This window comes from Quercus lobata, chromosome 3 (genome assembly GCF_001633185.2).
Source record: "Quercus lobata isolate SW786 chromosome 3, ValleyOak3.0 Primary Assembly, whole genome shotgun sequence".
Taxonomy (NCBI): Eukaryota; Viridiplantae; Streptophyta; class Magnoliopsida; order Fagales; family Fagaceae; genus Quercus; species Quercus lobata.
The window spans coordinates 39,801,870-39,819,450 of NC_044906.1; the positions used below are offsets into that span (position 1 = coordinate 39,801,870).

Genomic DNA, 17,581 nt, shown 5'->3' on the forward strand with positions numbered 1-17,581 from the left:
AACAACAAACATATATGCATGGTTAGTTATCGGAGGACGTTAGGTTAGAATGGTTTAAAGGGTTATCCCTCTTCCATTCTTAATACCCCACCTGGTTCTCCTTCTACTACGGGGCATGGATCGCCATCATGCCATTCCCCAGAGACGATAAGGAAATCCTTGTTCAGTCCCTTGTTGGAATCAGGGAGGCACTGGATCAACCGAACCCTATCATCCCTCGACCTCATATAGTAGGTTTTTCCTTTCAATTTCTGAAGGTTATAGCACCAGTTTACATCATGGTGGGTCAGTCTTAAACCCATCTTCTCGTTTAAAGCGTCCACGCAACCCAAAATCCTAAGAACGTTGCCGGCGCACTGGGTAGGGGCTAAGCGGAAATGCCTGAGGTAACCCCTCGTCACTGGTCCCATAGGGATTCTCATACCTCCCTCTACAAAGGCGAGGACGGGAATTACAACCGCGCCCGTTCCCCTCTTAATGTGCCATTCCCCCATCTTACAGTGCTCCAGACTTACATTGGGGGGAATCCTATAATCAACGATGAACTTATTCATCGCCTCTTCAGTATCGACCAACTTCCTCAATCTCAATTTAGTCGCCTTTGTCATTTACTAAAACAAACCTAACCCGCGACGGAAAAGAAAGGGAGCCAAAGAGAAATAAACTCAGAAAAGAAAAAACGCGAGGTAATGGAGATAGGGAACTTACATAAAAGGAGAATTACGCTTCGGATGGGCTATATGTGCTTGAGATAGACTTGAATTTGGGCGGAAGTTCGGACGAACCCTGGATACACGCACTAAAACTCTTAAGTACAGAACTGGAGAGACGGATCCATCTCCAAAAAAAATCTTTTATACTTTCTAGGGTAAACTGCACGCCCTTTTTCCCGCCCAAAGAGGCCAGGAGATCACCACCGTTCGATTTCCATCACACCGTTGAACGTGGGAAACACCAAGCCGCCCGCATTTAATGAGGCCACGTTTCGCCTTCCAACGGCTCTAGGAACGTGCCTTGGGCAGGTGAAAAACCTCGGGAATCGATAGATGACAAGGATTGATAGGCATTGGCAGATCCCTGATGTCATCAAAACCCTCCTATCCGTCCGAGGGGACGGATAGCAGGATTTTGAGGGGCTATTGTGGGTCCGAGAGGTCTGCAATTCGGCCCAAACTCTATCTGGGCCCAGGGCCCGTGCCGAGGAGGTATCTTGCCGAAGACGAATGATCAGTGGCCGAGGTAGCAAGGGGAACGGCTGCGAACTTACCCTATCCTCGGCATTCCAGAGCTTCAATGGGAAGACCAACACCATGGTGTAGGCATTCCCCAAACAGCCCCCTTAAGGGGATGTGAACGAAATGGGGCCCATAGGGAAGCAGGGTGTGAAATTGGACCAAGGAAAATGCGTCCCCTCTTCAGTAAATGCACCTGCCAATACCCAGAGCTGATTAATGAGAAAAGACGTTTGGACGGTGTAAATTTCGATCCATGCAACTAATAGAAAGTGAGAAGGGACGGTTGATGGGATGGATACAGAAATAAGCTCCTGCCTGACCTACAAGTGGAGGGTCAGGATCAACCAAGATGGACTATATAGTAAAAAGGAAGGTGCACTAACAAGGGGGTTGGGAAAAATGGCCAAAAACCAGAGCCTCCTAGCCCACCTCCAGGAGAAAGACTCCAGGGGTGAAGGAAAACTTAAACTTGTACGAACACCGCGAAAAACCCACCGCCTGTCAACCAGGGCCTAGCCTTCCAAACCCACGCTCTATAAATGATATTGTTAGGGGCCTTTTTACGTGCGAACCCGACACTGTTACGGTCCGCCACGAATCGCGTCCTTACAATATTCTTATATACTATATTTATACATAATGCAATAGGATAATATCTATGAAATCAAAGAGAAGGAAAAAGATAACAACTTAAAAACATAACTTAATCACATCAACTCAGAGTAGAGTTTCAAATATTACAAAAACTTATCAACTTTAAGTAGAAATGCAAGAAAAATAATAATAAAAAATCCACCAAAAAGTTGGTGAAAGTATAACATTAAGTTGAGAAATTAATAAGAGGAAAAAAAAATTTTAAAAAAAGAAGAAGAGAGAGAATGTTGAAAATAAGTGGATGATGTGGCTCAACAAGGGCGTAGCAACAATAAGTACTATGCTTCAGCTTTTAGAGATATATATATATATATATATATATAGAGAGAGAGAGAGAGAGAGAGATGAATATATCTTCTACCAATAAGTAATGTAAGATTACCCCCATTTAAGAAAGTGATAAGATTAAGATAATATGATATATTTTGTAATTTTAGATTACTATAATCTTAGTAAAAATCAAATGAACTAAACACCTTAATGATGTCACATTAAGGTAATGCACATTACATTAATGTCACATCATTGCAAACCAAACGCCTCTAATATAACATTAGAATGTAATGTAGTTTCCAACGAAAACGCCTCTTAGGGATACCATCCTTCCTAGGCATCCAACTAATGTTCCTTCAACCCAATCTAAGCCAAGAAGAGAGTGGTTCAAGTTTAATTGTGATGCAGCCATAGGGAGCAGGTTCTCTATCATTTCTATGGTTAGAGATTGGAGAGGGATGATGGTTTTAGCCAACTCAAAAAAGGTTAATTCCATCATCCCTCTCCAAGCGGAAGTAGAAGCGTTATTGTGGCCTACCCAGTTAGCTATGGAGAATTAAGTTCCAAAGGTAATTATTGATGGTGACTCTAAGACATTTCTTGGAGGATTAAGAGTTGTATAGAGCAAAATGAGTTTATGTCATGTCATGTGGGTTATATTGCCCCCTTACAAGAGCAAAATCTAGTTTCACAGCACAGAACCTAATCTTGACCATTCGTACTTAACATGTGATGAGAAATAGTGATTACTCCCTCTATTCAATTTATTTTTCCTTTATTCCATTTTGAGATGTTCCAAAATATTTTCCTATTTCTAAAAATAAAATTAATTAATTTACTAATGCTCCTATTATACCCGTACTTTATATTCAAAACTATTTGAAAAGAAAACTAACAAATATTTAAAAAAATCAATCTAATTGGGGCTCCTTTTTAGTTGCCTTATTAAAAATAACTCTTAAAAAAAAAAAAAAAAACTAATAAACTTATTTGAGGATAGTTTTTTAAACTTATACATTTTTATAAACCAGACAAGACAATAAATGATGTTTCTTTAAAAAGTTTGACTTTTCAAACAATACAAACAAATTGGAACGGAGGGAGTATTAATCATATTCAACAAAGTTGAAACGAAAACAGTATATTAGTTCTTTCAACAGATAAACATTGCTGAACAAAGAAGCCAATTAAGTATGCGGTACTGGTTGGAGCAGCAAATGATAGTCTCATAGACAATTTCAAAGAGAAGTCACTCACAGTAATCAAACAACTATCAGCCTTATGGTTACAATATCGCCAAACACTGGTTTTGAAGCTTCTGTCAAACCCTTTACATAGTCATTAAATTCTTGCTATATTTTTTACTAGATAATGGGGCCAAAAGCATACCTTTTGGGCAGCTTCCCCTGTTGCAAGTTCAATTTGACCAAACCTCTTAAATCTTCCATCAACATCCGAAGTGAACCAAAAATCAACAATTTCACCAGCATCTTTAATGAAATTTTCCCTACAAAAATACATTATTCAGGCGAAAATTATCTTGATACTCTATAAGATTACCTGTAAGCTATACATACACATCAGCTTGCTCAACATTGTATGATAGGTTGCGAAAAAACAGGGTCTTTGATGCTGTTTGCTCTTGAGTAGCAGGGGTTTGGACTGCAAAACTTTATTAGAAATCATCAAAAAATCTATGAAAATTTAAGAATACAATTCCCAGAAGAGAAAGGCATAACACTATAATAGCCAATCACAATTTTCTTCTCAGATTTTGAATCAGTCTGCTTGGTCTTCGGTGACACAGCATCCTCCGCATCAGTGTTCAGTTCAAGAGGTTATGGAGCTTGAGCATTAATTAGGACCAGAGCTATTATTGAAGATTCTAAATGTCTACGATAAAATTGATATTATAGACCTTAAGCATTAGTGTCCACTTTTTAAATGTTTTGGGGTAGCTCTTGAGGGGGAGTGCCAGTTTGAGGGGGAGCCTACATAAAACTTACTTTCTCCGTTCCCTCATAAGTGGTCTCCAGTATCTACCAAGCCTCCTTGGCAATGATAATGTGAGAAATTCGATGGAACTCATCTGGAGACACACCACAAAAAATAGCGTTAAGTGCTTTGCTATTAGCATTTGACACCGTGAGAGCTGCCCTTATCTCATGTGGATTTGGCTGCCTCCAACCTAATCCAGCCAATATCAACTGCATCCCAAACAACTTCATCAATAGAACATAAAAATGCTCTCATCCGTACCTTCCAAAAGGCATAATTGCTACCATTAAAATATGGTGGAGCACAATGCCGGCTCAATGAGTGAGCTAAATAGGCAACCGCCTAAGGCCCCTAATGAAAAAAGGCTCCTAAATTTTTACCAATAGAGATATTCATGTACCAATAGAAGTATTAATTAAGCCCTAAATATTCACCAATAAATAAAAAGTAGTTGTTTTTTTATCAAAGAAAAACTAATTAAAGAAAATATTTTCATTTAATGGGTCAATCATTTAATCTCTCACACATAAATGTTAAAAGAACTCATTAATCTTACACTAGTAAATAAATTTATACTCATATTCTATTTAGAAATATCAAATATATAACTTTATTAAAATTTTCAATCATAATTTTTTAGTATTTGGTTACTTCATTCAATGAATGGAGTTTATTTTAGTTGTATAGTCATTGAATAATACAATGGGTTCATTTTAATTTGTAATTTTTTTCTAAAAAAAATAGATTAAAAAAAAAACAAAAGTTAAATAAATATTCTATTAATATTTAAAATATAAGAATCGACCTCACTTGAAGTTATCGCCTTAGGCCTCACAATATCTTGAGCCGGCCCTGGTGGAGCATTTAAAGATTGAGACCGGTCCATCTCAATATAGGGTCAAGGATCACACTAAGGTAATAAACCAATATAAGTGTTCCAGTTCTGATACCAATTGAAAGTTCAAAATGTGTATAAAACACTATGAACGTTTAGACCCTCAATTTCCAAATTATCAATTCAAGCTTATTATCGAACAATTAATATGCGAAATATGAACATAAGCATATAATAGAATTGATAAACAATCTAAACCAAATAAAATCACATTCACAGCAGAAATTAAATGACAAAGATTAAGGGAAGAGAGATGCAAACACAAGGACAACATAACGATGTGTTATCGAAAAGGAAACCAAAGTCCTCGGCGTAAAACCTCTCTGCCGCCCTCCAAGCGGTAAATCATCCACTAAAGAATGTAGTTGGGATACATGAACAACAGAAAACTCTCCAAGCCTAATCTACCTAGTGTACCTAAGCCCTCCAAGCTCCTACTCCAACGAGATTACGCCGAACCTATTTCTTCTTTACCTTACAAGATTCCACGATAACCCATAACATCAACCAATATGAATTGGTTCCTTTCGAACTACTTCCCAAAACACCAAATAGCCTTCTCATAGATACGAGTATGGTGAGAAAAGGATTTTAGTTAAAGAACCTCTTAAGGATGTAACAATGGAGATGGTGAGAGTTGGGGAATTTGAAGAGTCACTATGTAAAGATTATGGATGAGTCAATCTTGTTTTTCTCTAGGATTTCTCTCTCAAAATTCTCTCTAGAGACTCTCAATATTTTGTGGGTATAAGAGGTATTTATACTAGAGTAAGATAGGAATGCAAAGAGTCAGTTTTTCCATAACAAAGTGGAATGGTGATTTGGTCTTGCAACTTGACTGAGTCGCAAGTCCAAGCCGCAAGCTAACTGAACGGCCAATCTGGATTTTTGTCATGTAGTACTACAGCTAGCATGACGGTTTAGCTTCTCTGCATGCTTCACTCATATGCATCTTCTGGTGACTTGCAAGTCGCAAGCCACCCGCGAGATCTAACCGCGAGTCCCTGCTTCACTGCACAGTCTTGAACATTTCTTCACATTCTCTCACACACTACTCTTACATAATTCCCATCTAAACACAGGGTTACTAATTGCTGAATTATAAGCAAATTTGGCACGGAATAAGCCAACAAGATGGTTGATTAAATTCAACCTTACAAAATGGAATTCCCCTAAGATGATGATTCTAACTAATTGATTAATTACAATTAAGCAAAATATTCCTTACCATTCTTTTTTTATTGGTAAGTTACACATGCTTGTATCTAGGATCATGGACCATGTAGCTTCAATTTGGTAACTCCACGCAGGACAAATACCCAAAAAATATTGTCAAGTTGTGTTCTACCACTATAGATTTCATCTTACACAATGTCACTCCACCAAAACACAAATATATAGAAACACACAAACTGCAAGGTACATAAATTTACATTTTTCTTGGGAGTCTTGGAGGGTTATTCCTCCCTTTCTTCATCAGATTCAGTTGTACCTTCCTCTAATTCCTCATCTGAACTTCTACTTTTCATTGAATCTTGAGCATGTTGCAGGGTCAAAAATAAGAAATGTGGCTAAATGTCGAATATTAAGAACTAGTGCAAAGCTAATGGGAATTAAGCCTATCCATACTAATATGTAAAATTCCATCATTAATCAAACACATCAAGTCTAGCTAGGAAGGTAATGTATTTGTAATGCCCCTAATTCTGAATCTCCTCCTCTTTCTTTCACTTCAGGTTTTAATAATAAAATCTTCTCAATGAATCGATATCATTATAATTCGTCTGTTGTGCAAATAGCACCCCAGGACTCAAATCAATAACATTAAATAAGCAGAAATTAAATAACAAGCATACACAAAGAACACAAAAATTTATGTGGTTCGGCAAACTACCTACCTCCACGGGTACGACGGAGAAATTTCACTATAAAAAATAGGGAGATACAATAGTGCACAAGAACACTCTCAAGAAACCCAAATCCCAATTACACCCTAACTCTCTCTCTCCCACAAGACAAGAAAACTATATTCTTCTTCTTATGCGGCTACTGCTAGGGTTTTAGGAATTCTCTCTTATTTTTCTCAGTCAACTTTGCCGCACCTAATCACGTATATATAGATACATATGTTAAGTCCGCTAATGAGATTCCTATTACAATTAGGATTCTATCAACTTACGTTGACTTGGGCTTGGCAATTCAAGCCACACGGCCCGGGCCCACATCAACATCATCTTCTTTTTCTTTCCCTTCTTCCCACTCACAGGTCCCAGCATTTACACATTCATGCTGAAAGGCAGTCAAATATCGGCACTCTCTCCCAGATCAGTTCATGATGGATAGTTAATTCTATTAAGTTGCAACTTAGCAGCATTAATTAATGTCTTCTTTCTTTCTCCTATAAATAAACCATGCAACCATTCACAAATGATGGTAGCACTGGCAGAGAATCCAAGCATACATTTTTTTTCTCTCCACAATATCTGCTTTGAGTGAGCTTTTTGCTCAGCTCCCGTTTTCCATCCCACCAATTCCTACACTACTCTGAAGAAGCTCAAACCCTCTTATCTTCCATTTTCTTCCACAAACATACTTTCCATGACCCGATACCATCTCATTCAGAAACTTCATTCCGTCACTTCCTATTTTATTTATTTATTTATATCCTAGAAATCCCCAAAAAAGCCGAGAAAGTAGTATGTGACTATTATTGTTGCACATGACTAGATACACACAGCCATACACACAGTTGTACGTGTAATTGTGATACACAATTTAGTCGTGTGACTATACACAGCGTGTAACTATTACAATTCTTAGTTTGTAGTCTTGACTGCACCACCCAACACCCACATCATTCATCCTTAATAAGGGGAGATGTAAAATTGTTATACGACAATTTGTTTTTACTACAAGTCGCTAATTAGTGTTACACATGGCTAGTCACACACAGCTGTGTAATTGTGATACATGAACCTAGTTGCGTGACCATATCCAGCGTGTAATTATCACCATTTCTAGTCTGTAGTCTTCACTGTAAAGTCTGTACTATACACCACCCAACACCCGTAGAATTCATCTTCAATATGGGGAGTTGTAATATTGTTATACGACAATTTGTTTTTACTGCAAGAAGCTCAAACCCTCTCCAACCATCCAAACTTTTCTCATTCATCTTTAAAACGGGGAGTCTTAAAGTTGTTATACGACTAGTCGTTTACTGATTAAAAAAAAAGAGGCTTGTCGTCTTGGAACCCCATCCCATCCCACCGACTCAAGTAATCTTACAACGCTCATTTGGAATTTATTTAAATCCTTCCCGTCAAATTGAATTATTCAACAATTTCAATAGCAAATACTTTAAAACCCAACATTTCTCTCTCTCTAAATATTGAAAGTTCGCTCCTGATAATCAAAAAATTAAAATAAAAAAAAAGATTGCTCGCTCTTGGGGAAACAAAAACAAAAGCCATTGTTTTCATTTGTGTTTTTCTAGTATTATTGTGCTTTCTAGTTCCATGGATTCAACAAAAAGAAGGGGAAGTACTGAGATGAAGACAGATTTGTCTCTGTTGGAGGACATGAGCCTTCATGATATGGAGGATCATACTATTGCTCCCACTCGGTCTAAATTTCACGCGTTGGTTGAGGTCTCAATCGTAGCCACAGAGAAACTTCAAAATTTTCGAAGGTGGTTCCAAGAAAAGGCTCTCAAGAAGCCAGTCTCTGTGCCTGTTGGAAATAATCAATCAAGATTTGGAGACGATGATGACCACCAAGATTGGAGTTTGGAACCGGAATGGGAATCCAAGAAAAAGAACCCAATGCAAGAAAAGGTGCTCATGAACACTGCTGTTCCTGTTCGAAAGCGAGCAAGATTCAGAGATCAACAACATTTGGAGCCGCCGCCCAATCTGCCTCAAAAATTCAAGGATGTGATCAAAGAAATGGGTGGGAGTGATGAATTGCTGGTGATTCAGAAAAAGCTGTTCACAAGTGACACAAGCACGAATGAAAACCGATTTTCAATACCGTTCAGGCAAATACTGTCGAAGGATTTCTTGACTGAAGAAGAGAAAAAGAAGCTTAGAGAAGGACAAAAAATCAAAGCGCCACTCATCGATCCCGAGCTCCAAAGTCATGATATATCTTTGGTTCAGCGGAACAACCCTGATGCGTATGTGCTGAGGAACACTTGGAACAATGTTCGTACGTCGAATGAGCTCAAGAAAGATGATGTCTTGCAACTCTGGTCATTCCGGGCTCGCCAACAAGCTTGTGATGATGCCTCTTCTTCAGGTACAAACGAAAGAGAGCTCTGTTTTGCCCTTGTGTTGATTCAGAAAGCAAAGGATGAAAAAGCAATTGCATGAAACTTTTTATTATTATTTTAATTGTGTTCATATTTTGTAGGGGTGTCATTTTTTTCCAAGATTTTTGTTATGGGTTTTGGGTTGCTCCAGTTTATTTGAGACATCCACTACGGTTGTGTAGTGTACATGATGTGGTGGCTCATAATCTGTAACCCGAACATATTGTAGTTCATTACCATTGAAATTTGAAATCTATGTCTTCTTTAACTTTCGATTCATAAATCAAATTTTGGTGTACAAAACTGAAGAAGGAATTTTGTTTGATAAGCAGTAAATATACTGTGTACGTGTTATTTTCCATATGGTTATGAAGGCTGGAGTATCTAGCAAATTAGCAAATCTTTAATCCGACTTGATTTTCTTTTAATCTTTTTTTTAAAGCCTTTTGGCTAGGTATTCAATCAAGTATGACAAAATCAACTTCATTCATGTTTTGGTTTCAGGGAATTTAGATGTTTTTGAGATTTTGTTAATTCAGTTTTTATTTCAAATTTGTAATTCAATTTTTTTAGTGGAAGATTGAGTAAGAGCTCATTGACATTTTTCTCAAAGGGGTTTGAAATATATAAAGATAGAACCAGATAGTTATTCTATTCTTAGAATTTTCTAACAGTTCTTGGAACAAACAGCATAAAAATTATAATTTCTATGTAGTCATTTTTTTTCAGTTAACCTATTATTTTGGTCCGTAAATTATATATAAAATTTTAATGGTGTATCTTAACTATCTATTAATGCTTATATTTAATCCTTAAAGATTGGGGGATTAAACAATAGCTTAACCAAGTTTCACCAAACATACAATGTATTGTTTATAAAAACCAATGTGAAGGTCATGCTCTAATCAACATTCAATATATATATATATATATATATATATAAAAGCAGAGACCTTATGGGAGTATATGAGATCCTGCCAAGTGGTGCTCTAATCTTACATTTAGCCTTTTCTTTACCTCTTTTATTAAGTTTTTTTACTATTACCCAAAAGTTCATATTAACTTATTTTATTATTATCTCATTAATGTCTTATTAATTGACTAAGCTTATATCACACATTTCTCTATTCTTTTTTCTTCATGTCCTTTAGCATACCCACCGTTTTAGTATTTAAAAAAATGCAAAAAAAAAAAATAATAATAATAATAATTAAGGACAACATGTTTCTCTATTCTTCTTTTTTCATGTCTTTTAGCATACCCACCGTTTTAGGAAGAGAGATAGAGAGACACAAAAATGTTATGAATTTTTAAATAAAATGCATTGTTTCACTATATATTACCAAAATAAAAGACTTGAGACTGACAAAACATTTGAAAGAGAGAGAAAGAGGAATCTAAGGGGTCACCACCTCTGTTATATAGGTTTCCCACTACCATCAAGACGCCAAAACCCCTATGGGTAATTTTTTTTTTTCCTTTTTTCTTTTTAAAATTAGGGGCTTAAATATGATTTAGGTTTGGGTAATTTGGTTGGATAGTTTTTGTTTTGGGTATATAAGTAGAGAGAATATTTGGTGTGCAATGTAAAATCATATTCTACCGTGGTTTAATTTTAAATCATCTATAAGATATATGCATACACACTTTCCCATATCTTGTTTTAATGTCATACCATCGATGAGTAAAAGATAGTGAGAAGTGAGAGAGTTGGGCATACTTTCATTTCATGGTATGAAATATATGAACACAACCCAAATTAGTTGATTTTCATGGTCCCGTTACTCTTTTGCATTTATCTTTGGTTTCATGAATTTTTAAAAATTAATCTTACCTTGAGAAGACTACAAATATGCAGTGAAACTACTAAACTAGTTTTTAATATCTCAAAATGTATATGTTTCTTTACTCTAATTTAGTTTACTTTTTCTTATAATATATGTAAAATATTATTCAAAACGTCTTACATAAAATATCAAAAACCTCATATTGGAGAGTATGAGGTTGTGCCATGTGGTGCATTCCTTGAACTTCTCTTTATTTAGTTTTCTACTTCAACAAAATTTGCATTTATATTGAAGTATTAGTTCATTGAATTAGCCAATAGATTAAATGCATATATTAATTATTTATTATTGTGCATTAATTATTTATATTAAATGAATTTATATGATTATTTTTATAAACTCTATATAGAAAATTGTAAGGACACGATTCTCTAGCGGCCCAATAAGGATGTTGGGCTCGCGCACGGAAGATCCCTCACAATATAATTTGTAGAGAGTGGGCTTAAAAAGCTAGCCGCTGGTCGCGGGGCGATGTCCGATCCTGGTTTTAGAGGAATTCAGGTAGAAAAAGGTGTTGGGCCTGAACATTTAAGCCCTAAGACGTCGCACCATATGGATGGGACTCCTCGGAGTTGATCCGAGGACCATTGAGGCCTAACCCCGGTTATCCAAAGACGGACTTTCTTCAGTGAAGTCCGGTGTTGTTGAGATGTTCTCTCCCATGTGATCCTCCTTTTTCGGAGGTGGGATGGGATCCCTCTTTAGATTTACTTGCTTTCTTCTTTTATACTCGTCTGCGTTAATTGTCCTTCGTCCACGTGTAGGGTCAATCTTTACAAGACTGATATTTGTCCCATCAGTCTAATCCCAGAATTGTTGGGTATGGTTGATAAGGCTGCAGAGTACGGCTCTGTCATGTGTTGGGTCTTATCTGGAAGGGTAGTAAGGATAACTTCCCAAGATATTTTGGATCTCCTTACAAATTCGTCCCTATACCAGTTTTACCCCTTTATTTCGGTGGGATTCAGGATCTGCCGAGGACCAAACTGTCCTCGGCTGCCTTCCAAAATTGTTTTGTGCTCTGTACTGTAGAGCTTGGGCCACAGCTCTCCTCGGACTGGGCCTTCAGATTTTCCAGGAGCAATCGGGCTTGGTCCTTAAATTATTGGGCCCCACAATAGCCCCTCAAAACCCTTCTATCCGACTTCCGGGTTGGAAGGGAGGGTTTTGGCAAACCCGGGCCCTTAATACGGTTTGTTTAGTTCAACCCCGCATTTATGTGAGCGGTTTTCCACCTGTCCAGGAGGTTAGCCGGTTTTCTAGGGATTCCGTTTAATTTGCTCGTGATCTACTCCTGCCGCTTGGCTGTCCCAGACGCGCCCTTAATGAATCCCCTTTACGAGGCTCATTTATGTCCGACGGCTCATTTGATAAGGTGGGGAAGTGGAACGGACGCCTCTTTTTTCTTCAGATTCCTTTGGGAAACTTGAATGCATTTAATACCCTCCGTTCTGCCCTTCCTATAAGAAGGCAAGCAGGAGGCCATCACTTTCGTGCAGACTCCTCTCCTTCCCTCTGAGATCTGAAACCCGTAGCCTCCTTTAGCGCCTGCTTAGCCCGTTTGTTATACGCCATATCAGTACACGCCTACCATAACGAACGATGAAGGAACCATGCCCTTCCTCAAAACACCATGTTCCGATAAAGCTTGAAATGGCTCGATCGGGGCAAGGGTGGCGTAGACTTAAGATCTGTCCCGCCTCTCTTTCAGCCAAAATCCGAAGCAAGGGCTCGTCATGTCAAACTCTTGGCGTGACTGAGTCGAGAACACCCAATATCAGCACCACTCGGCTCCTCACGAGCGTACCTAACATGGCACCAGTGTGTTAGGAGTCAGGGTTGAGGCAGGGGCGAAGTGCTTCTGCTTCTCCCTTTCCTTGCTCACTGGTGCCCTCCTCCGTCTTCCTCTTATAGTCTTCCCAGCACCAGTTCCGCCTTGGTGCTGTCATTCTCCCTCTTTTGCTCCTCTCTTTGTCTTTTCATTTCTCCCACTCTTCTTCTCCTCCTTCTCTTACTCATGTCCTCCATCTTCTTCATTGATTTCTTCCTTACTATTTCCTTCTTCTTCGTTCTCTTTTTTTTTTTGAAGTGAGTTCTTCTTTTAGTATGAGCAACACTGAGACAGAGATTGGAGAGACTTTGAAGACAAGTTCAAAAAGGCGCTTGATCGTTTGCTTATCTGTACTGTGGATGTTAGTATTGCTTCGGCAGCCCCTCTTTTGTATAGGCTTGTTGAAGCCTATTTTTGTACATTGTAATAATTTTTCATATTAATAAAAGTTGTTTCTATTTCACTTTACATGTTCTGTCTCTTTGTTTTTATAAATTTGCAAGTGCTGCTCTGCTCAATAATACCGCATCTAAATCAATGACGACTAAGACCAAAATACTTAATAATAAAAAGATGTTGCCATAATCTTAATAGGAGTGCTTGGCACAATAGGGCAGACCAATAAAAAGTAGTACTTAGCACCTTGGCTTGGGTCCGAGGACCATACAAGGCCTCGGTTATGTCCAGAACTTGTAATAATAATAATTTTTGTACTTGGTTTCCCCATAGGTTTGAGTCCGAGGACCATACAAGGCCTTGGTTCTGTCCAAAACTTGTAATAATAATAATTTTTTGTATTTGGTTTCTCCATAGGCTTGAGTCCGAGGACCATACAAGGCCTTGGTTCTGTCCAAAACTTGTAATAATAATAACTTTTTGTACTTGGTTTCCCCATAGGCTTGAGTCCGAGGACCATACAAGGCTTTGGTTCTGTCCAAAACTTGTAATAATAATAACTTTTTGTACTTGGTTTCCCCATAAGCTTGAGTCCGAGGACCATACAAGGCCTTGGTTCTGTCCAAAACTTGTAATAATAATAACTTTTCGTACTTGGTTTCCCCATAGGCTTGAGTCCGAGGACCATACAAGGCCTTGGTTCTGTCCAAAACTTTATGCCCTTCCCTTTTTCTCTTTGCACCTGTCTTTCCTCAGGTGTCTCATAAGTTGCCGAGCAGGAAGTTGTCCTCGGTAACGGTTATTCCTTGGTGTGGGCCATAGTCCGCGGGCTTCCATGCAGAACGGGCCTGGGCCGCGAATTTATTAGGCCCACAGATTTAGAGGCATTTCCGTAGTCTTTGGTCACGTGGTACTTTTTGGCGTCCCAGTATTCGAGGTGCGTCTTCACGAGACTCCTTTAATCTCAGGGTTGCAGACGGCATTGGAAATCGAGCCGGAGACATTTTGTCTGTAGCGTTCCTTGGGACGCTGCGTGAATTAAATGCCATCACCTCATCTTTTAAATAAATAGGAGAGAAGGTTGCTTTACTTTCACACGAATTCTTCAGTCTCCCCTCTTAGTACATCATGTTTGAGGCGAGGATTGGGGCAAAGGAGCTCTCTCCGCCACGAAAGCGTCGTGTCTTCCTGCGACTCCAGATAGTGAGGTGCGGGCCAGGGAGGCGTAAACTCAAGAGAATATTTCAGTTCGAGAGAGGGGAAAGGATGTTTCTCCCTCTATTAGTCAAAATCCGAAGCAGGTTCTGGTCATGCCAGATTTTTGGTATGCCCGAAGAAGGAATTTCAGCCATCAGCGCCGTCTGCCTTGTAGCAGGCAAATTTCTACGGGGGCTTCCCAACTTCCAGCTCCCTGCATCTTTTCCGTAGATGGTGTTAGCCTGAGGTCAGGTTCTTTGGCTGCCTGAGTTATGGGCATGTAGAAGCGTCGAGGAATAGTTTCCTTAGACGACATCTTGGAACAGTAGCCAACCTCTCCTCTGAGATATCTCCTCGGCACCATCTTCACTCTTTTGTACTTTTCTTTTGCTTACGCAGTTAACTCTAATGTAAGCTGGTTTCAGCTTTTATTGTACACTGTACTGTTCTTTTGTCTTAATAAATGATGTGTTTATTTCTTTATACATACTTTTTTTTTGCAACTACCCCTTTGGGTCTGAATATTAAGTCTAAGCCTGCCTTTAACAATATTCTGGACGGAAGAACACTTTAATACAAACCCTTATTAGTTTAAACTCGCAAATATTATCAAGTATAACAATGGCAATCCTCAATAGATTGAATTCATGGAACTAACCGAGATAGCTACTGAGCGCTGCGTGATGCACGCTAGACGAATATCCGAGAGGGCAGCCGAGCAGCGATGGATTTGGATCGTGCCCTTGGGGTAACATACTGTGCTGTATCGTATTAGCCCCTCTGGCACTGGGGATCTGAGGGTAGACCGGGGAACCCGTGCAATTAAAGATTGACCAAACTGTTAACGAGAAGTTCTCTTCGGATGGATTTTGAGGTTTATATGCCATAGTAGTTTCTTTCTCTTTTTTTTTTTAGTTGGTTTCCCCATAGGCTTGAGTCCGTGGACCGTGCGAGGCCTTGGTTCTGTCCAAAACTTGTGGTCTTTTTTATGTACTTGGTTTCCCCATAGGCTTGAGTCCGAGGACCATGCAAGGCCTTGGTTCTGTCCAAAACTTATGATCTTTTAATGTACTTGGTTTCCCCATAGGCTTGAGTCCGTGGACCATGCAAGGCCTTGGTTCTGTCCAAAACTTATGATCTTTTAATGTACTTGGTTTCCCCATAGGCTTGAGTCCGAGGACCATGCAAGGCCTTGGTTCTGTCCAAAACTTATGATCTTTTAATGTACTTGGTTTCCCCATAGGCTTGAGTCCGAGGACCATGCAAGGCCTTGGTTCTGTCCAAAACTTATGATCTTTTTATGTACTTGGTTTCCCCATAGGCTTGAGTCCGAGGACCATGCAAGGCCTTGGTTCTGTCCAAAACTTATGATCTTTTATGTACTTGGTTTCCCCATAGGCTTGAGTCCCATTTGGTTCTGTCCAAAACTTATGATCTTTTTATGTACATTTGAGTCCGAGGACCATGCAAGGCCTTGGTTCTGTCCAAAACTTATGATCTTTTATGTACCCCTTCTTTTCTGTCCAAAACTTATGAGGCTTCTTGCAAGGCCTCTGTCCAAAACTTATGATCTTTTTATGTACTTGGTTTCCCCATAGGCTGAGTCCGAGGACCATGCAAGGTCTTGGTTCTGTCCAAAACTTATGATCTTTTTATGTACTTGGTTTCCCCATAGGCTTGAGTCCGAGGACCATGCAAGGCCTTGGTTTTGTCCAAAACTTATGATCTTTTTTATGTACTTGGTTTCCCCATAGGCTTGAGTCTGAGGACCATGCAAGGCCTTGGTTCTGTCCAAAACTTATGATCTTTTTATTTGTTTCATTTTTCAACCACCAGCCCCTACACCAAGGCGGGGACAGTTGGCCTGGGGCTGGAAGCCCCTAGAGACGCCCGCGCCCTTAGCACTGCGAGGCGTAGCCCCTAGCAGAAGTTTACGTCGGAGCAACAACTATATGTCGCCGGAGACGGAGGAGATCCCAGAAATTTCTGCTTGCCAATGAGTTGATTCCACCGCCACCTGCGCCAACGCGCAAGCTTTCCCACAGACGGCGCCAATTGTAAGGACACGATTCTCTGGCGGCCCAATAAGGATGTTGGGCTCGCGCACGGAAGATCCCTCACAATATAATTTGTAGAGAGTGGGCTTAAAAAGCTAGCCGCTGGTCGCGGGGCGATGTCCGATCCTGGTTTTAGAGGAATTCAGGTAGAAAAAGGTGTTGGGCCTGAACATTTAAGCCCTAAGACGTCGCACCATATGGATGGGACTCCTCGGAGTTGATCCGAGGACCATTGAGGCCTAACCCCGGTTATCCAAAGACGGACTTTCTTCAGTGAAGTCCGGTGTTGTTGAGATGTTCTCTCCCATGTGATCCTCCTTTTTCGGAGGTGGGATGGGATCCCTCTTTAGATTTACTTGCTTTCTTCTTTTATACTCGTCTGCGTTAATTGTCCTTCGTCCACGTGTAGGGTCAATCTTTACAAGACTGATATTTGTCCCATCAGTCTAATCCCAGAATTGTTGGGTATGGTTGATAAGGCTGCAGAGTACGGCTCTGTCATGTGTTGGGTCTTATCTGGAAGGGTAGTAAGGATAACTTCCCCAAGATATTTTGGATCTCCTTACAAATTCGTCCCTATACCAGTTTTACCCCTTTATTTCGGTGGGATTCAGGATCTGCCGAGGACCAAACTGTCCTCGGCTGCCTTCCAAAATTGTTTTGTGCTCTGTACTGTAGAGCTTGGGCCACAGCTCTCCTCGGACTGGGCCTTCGGATTTTCCAGGAGCAATCGGGCTTGGTCCTTAAATTATTGGGCCCCACAAAAATAATTTTTAGTAATAAATTTAGAATATGACATTCTTACTCATGTGTAGTTGCTTTGACAACAAATGTCACAAAAGCCATAAAAAATTAAATATTTGTGAATTCACTAAAATTAAACTTA

The 17,581-nt window shown here is 39.4% G+C and overlaps 1 protein-coding gene across 1 annotated transcript; it reads left to right on the forward strand.

Moving 5' to 3' along the window:
* The first annotated feature begins 8,573 nt into the window (after positions 1 to 8,573).
* Positions 8,574 to 9,428, forward strand: LOC115980877 (B3 domain-containing protein At1g05920-like). The gene has a single exon (XM_031103082.1). It carries the CDS (start codon positions 8,574 to 8,576, stop codon positions 9,426 to 9,428), a length of 855 nt encoding a protein of 284 aa, XP_030958942.1.
* The last annotated feature ends 8,153 nt before the right edge of the window (positions 9,429 to 17,581 follow it).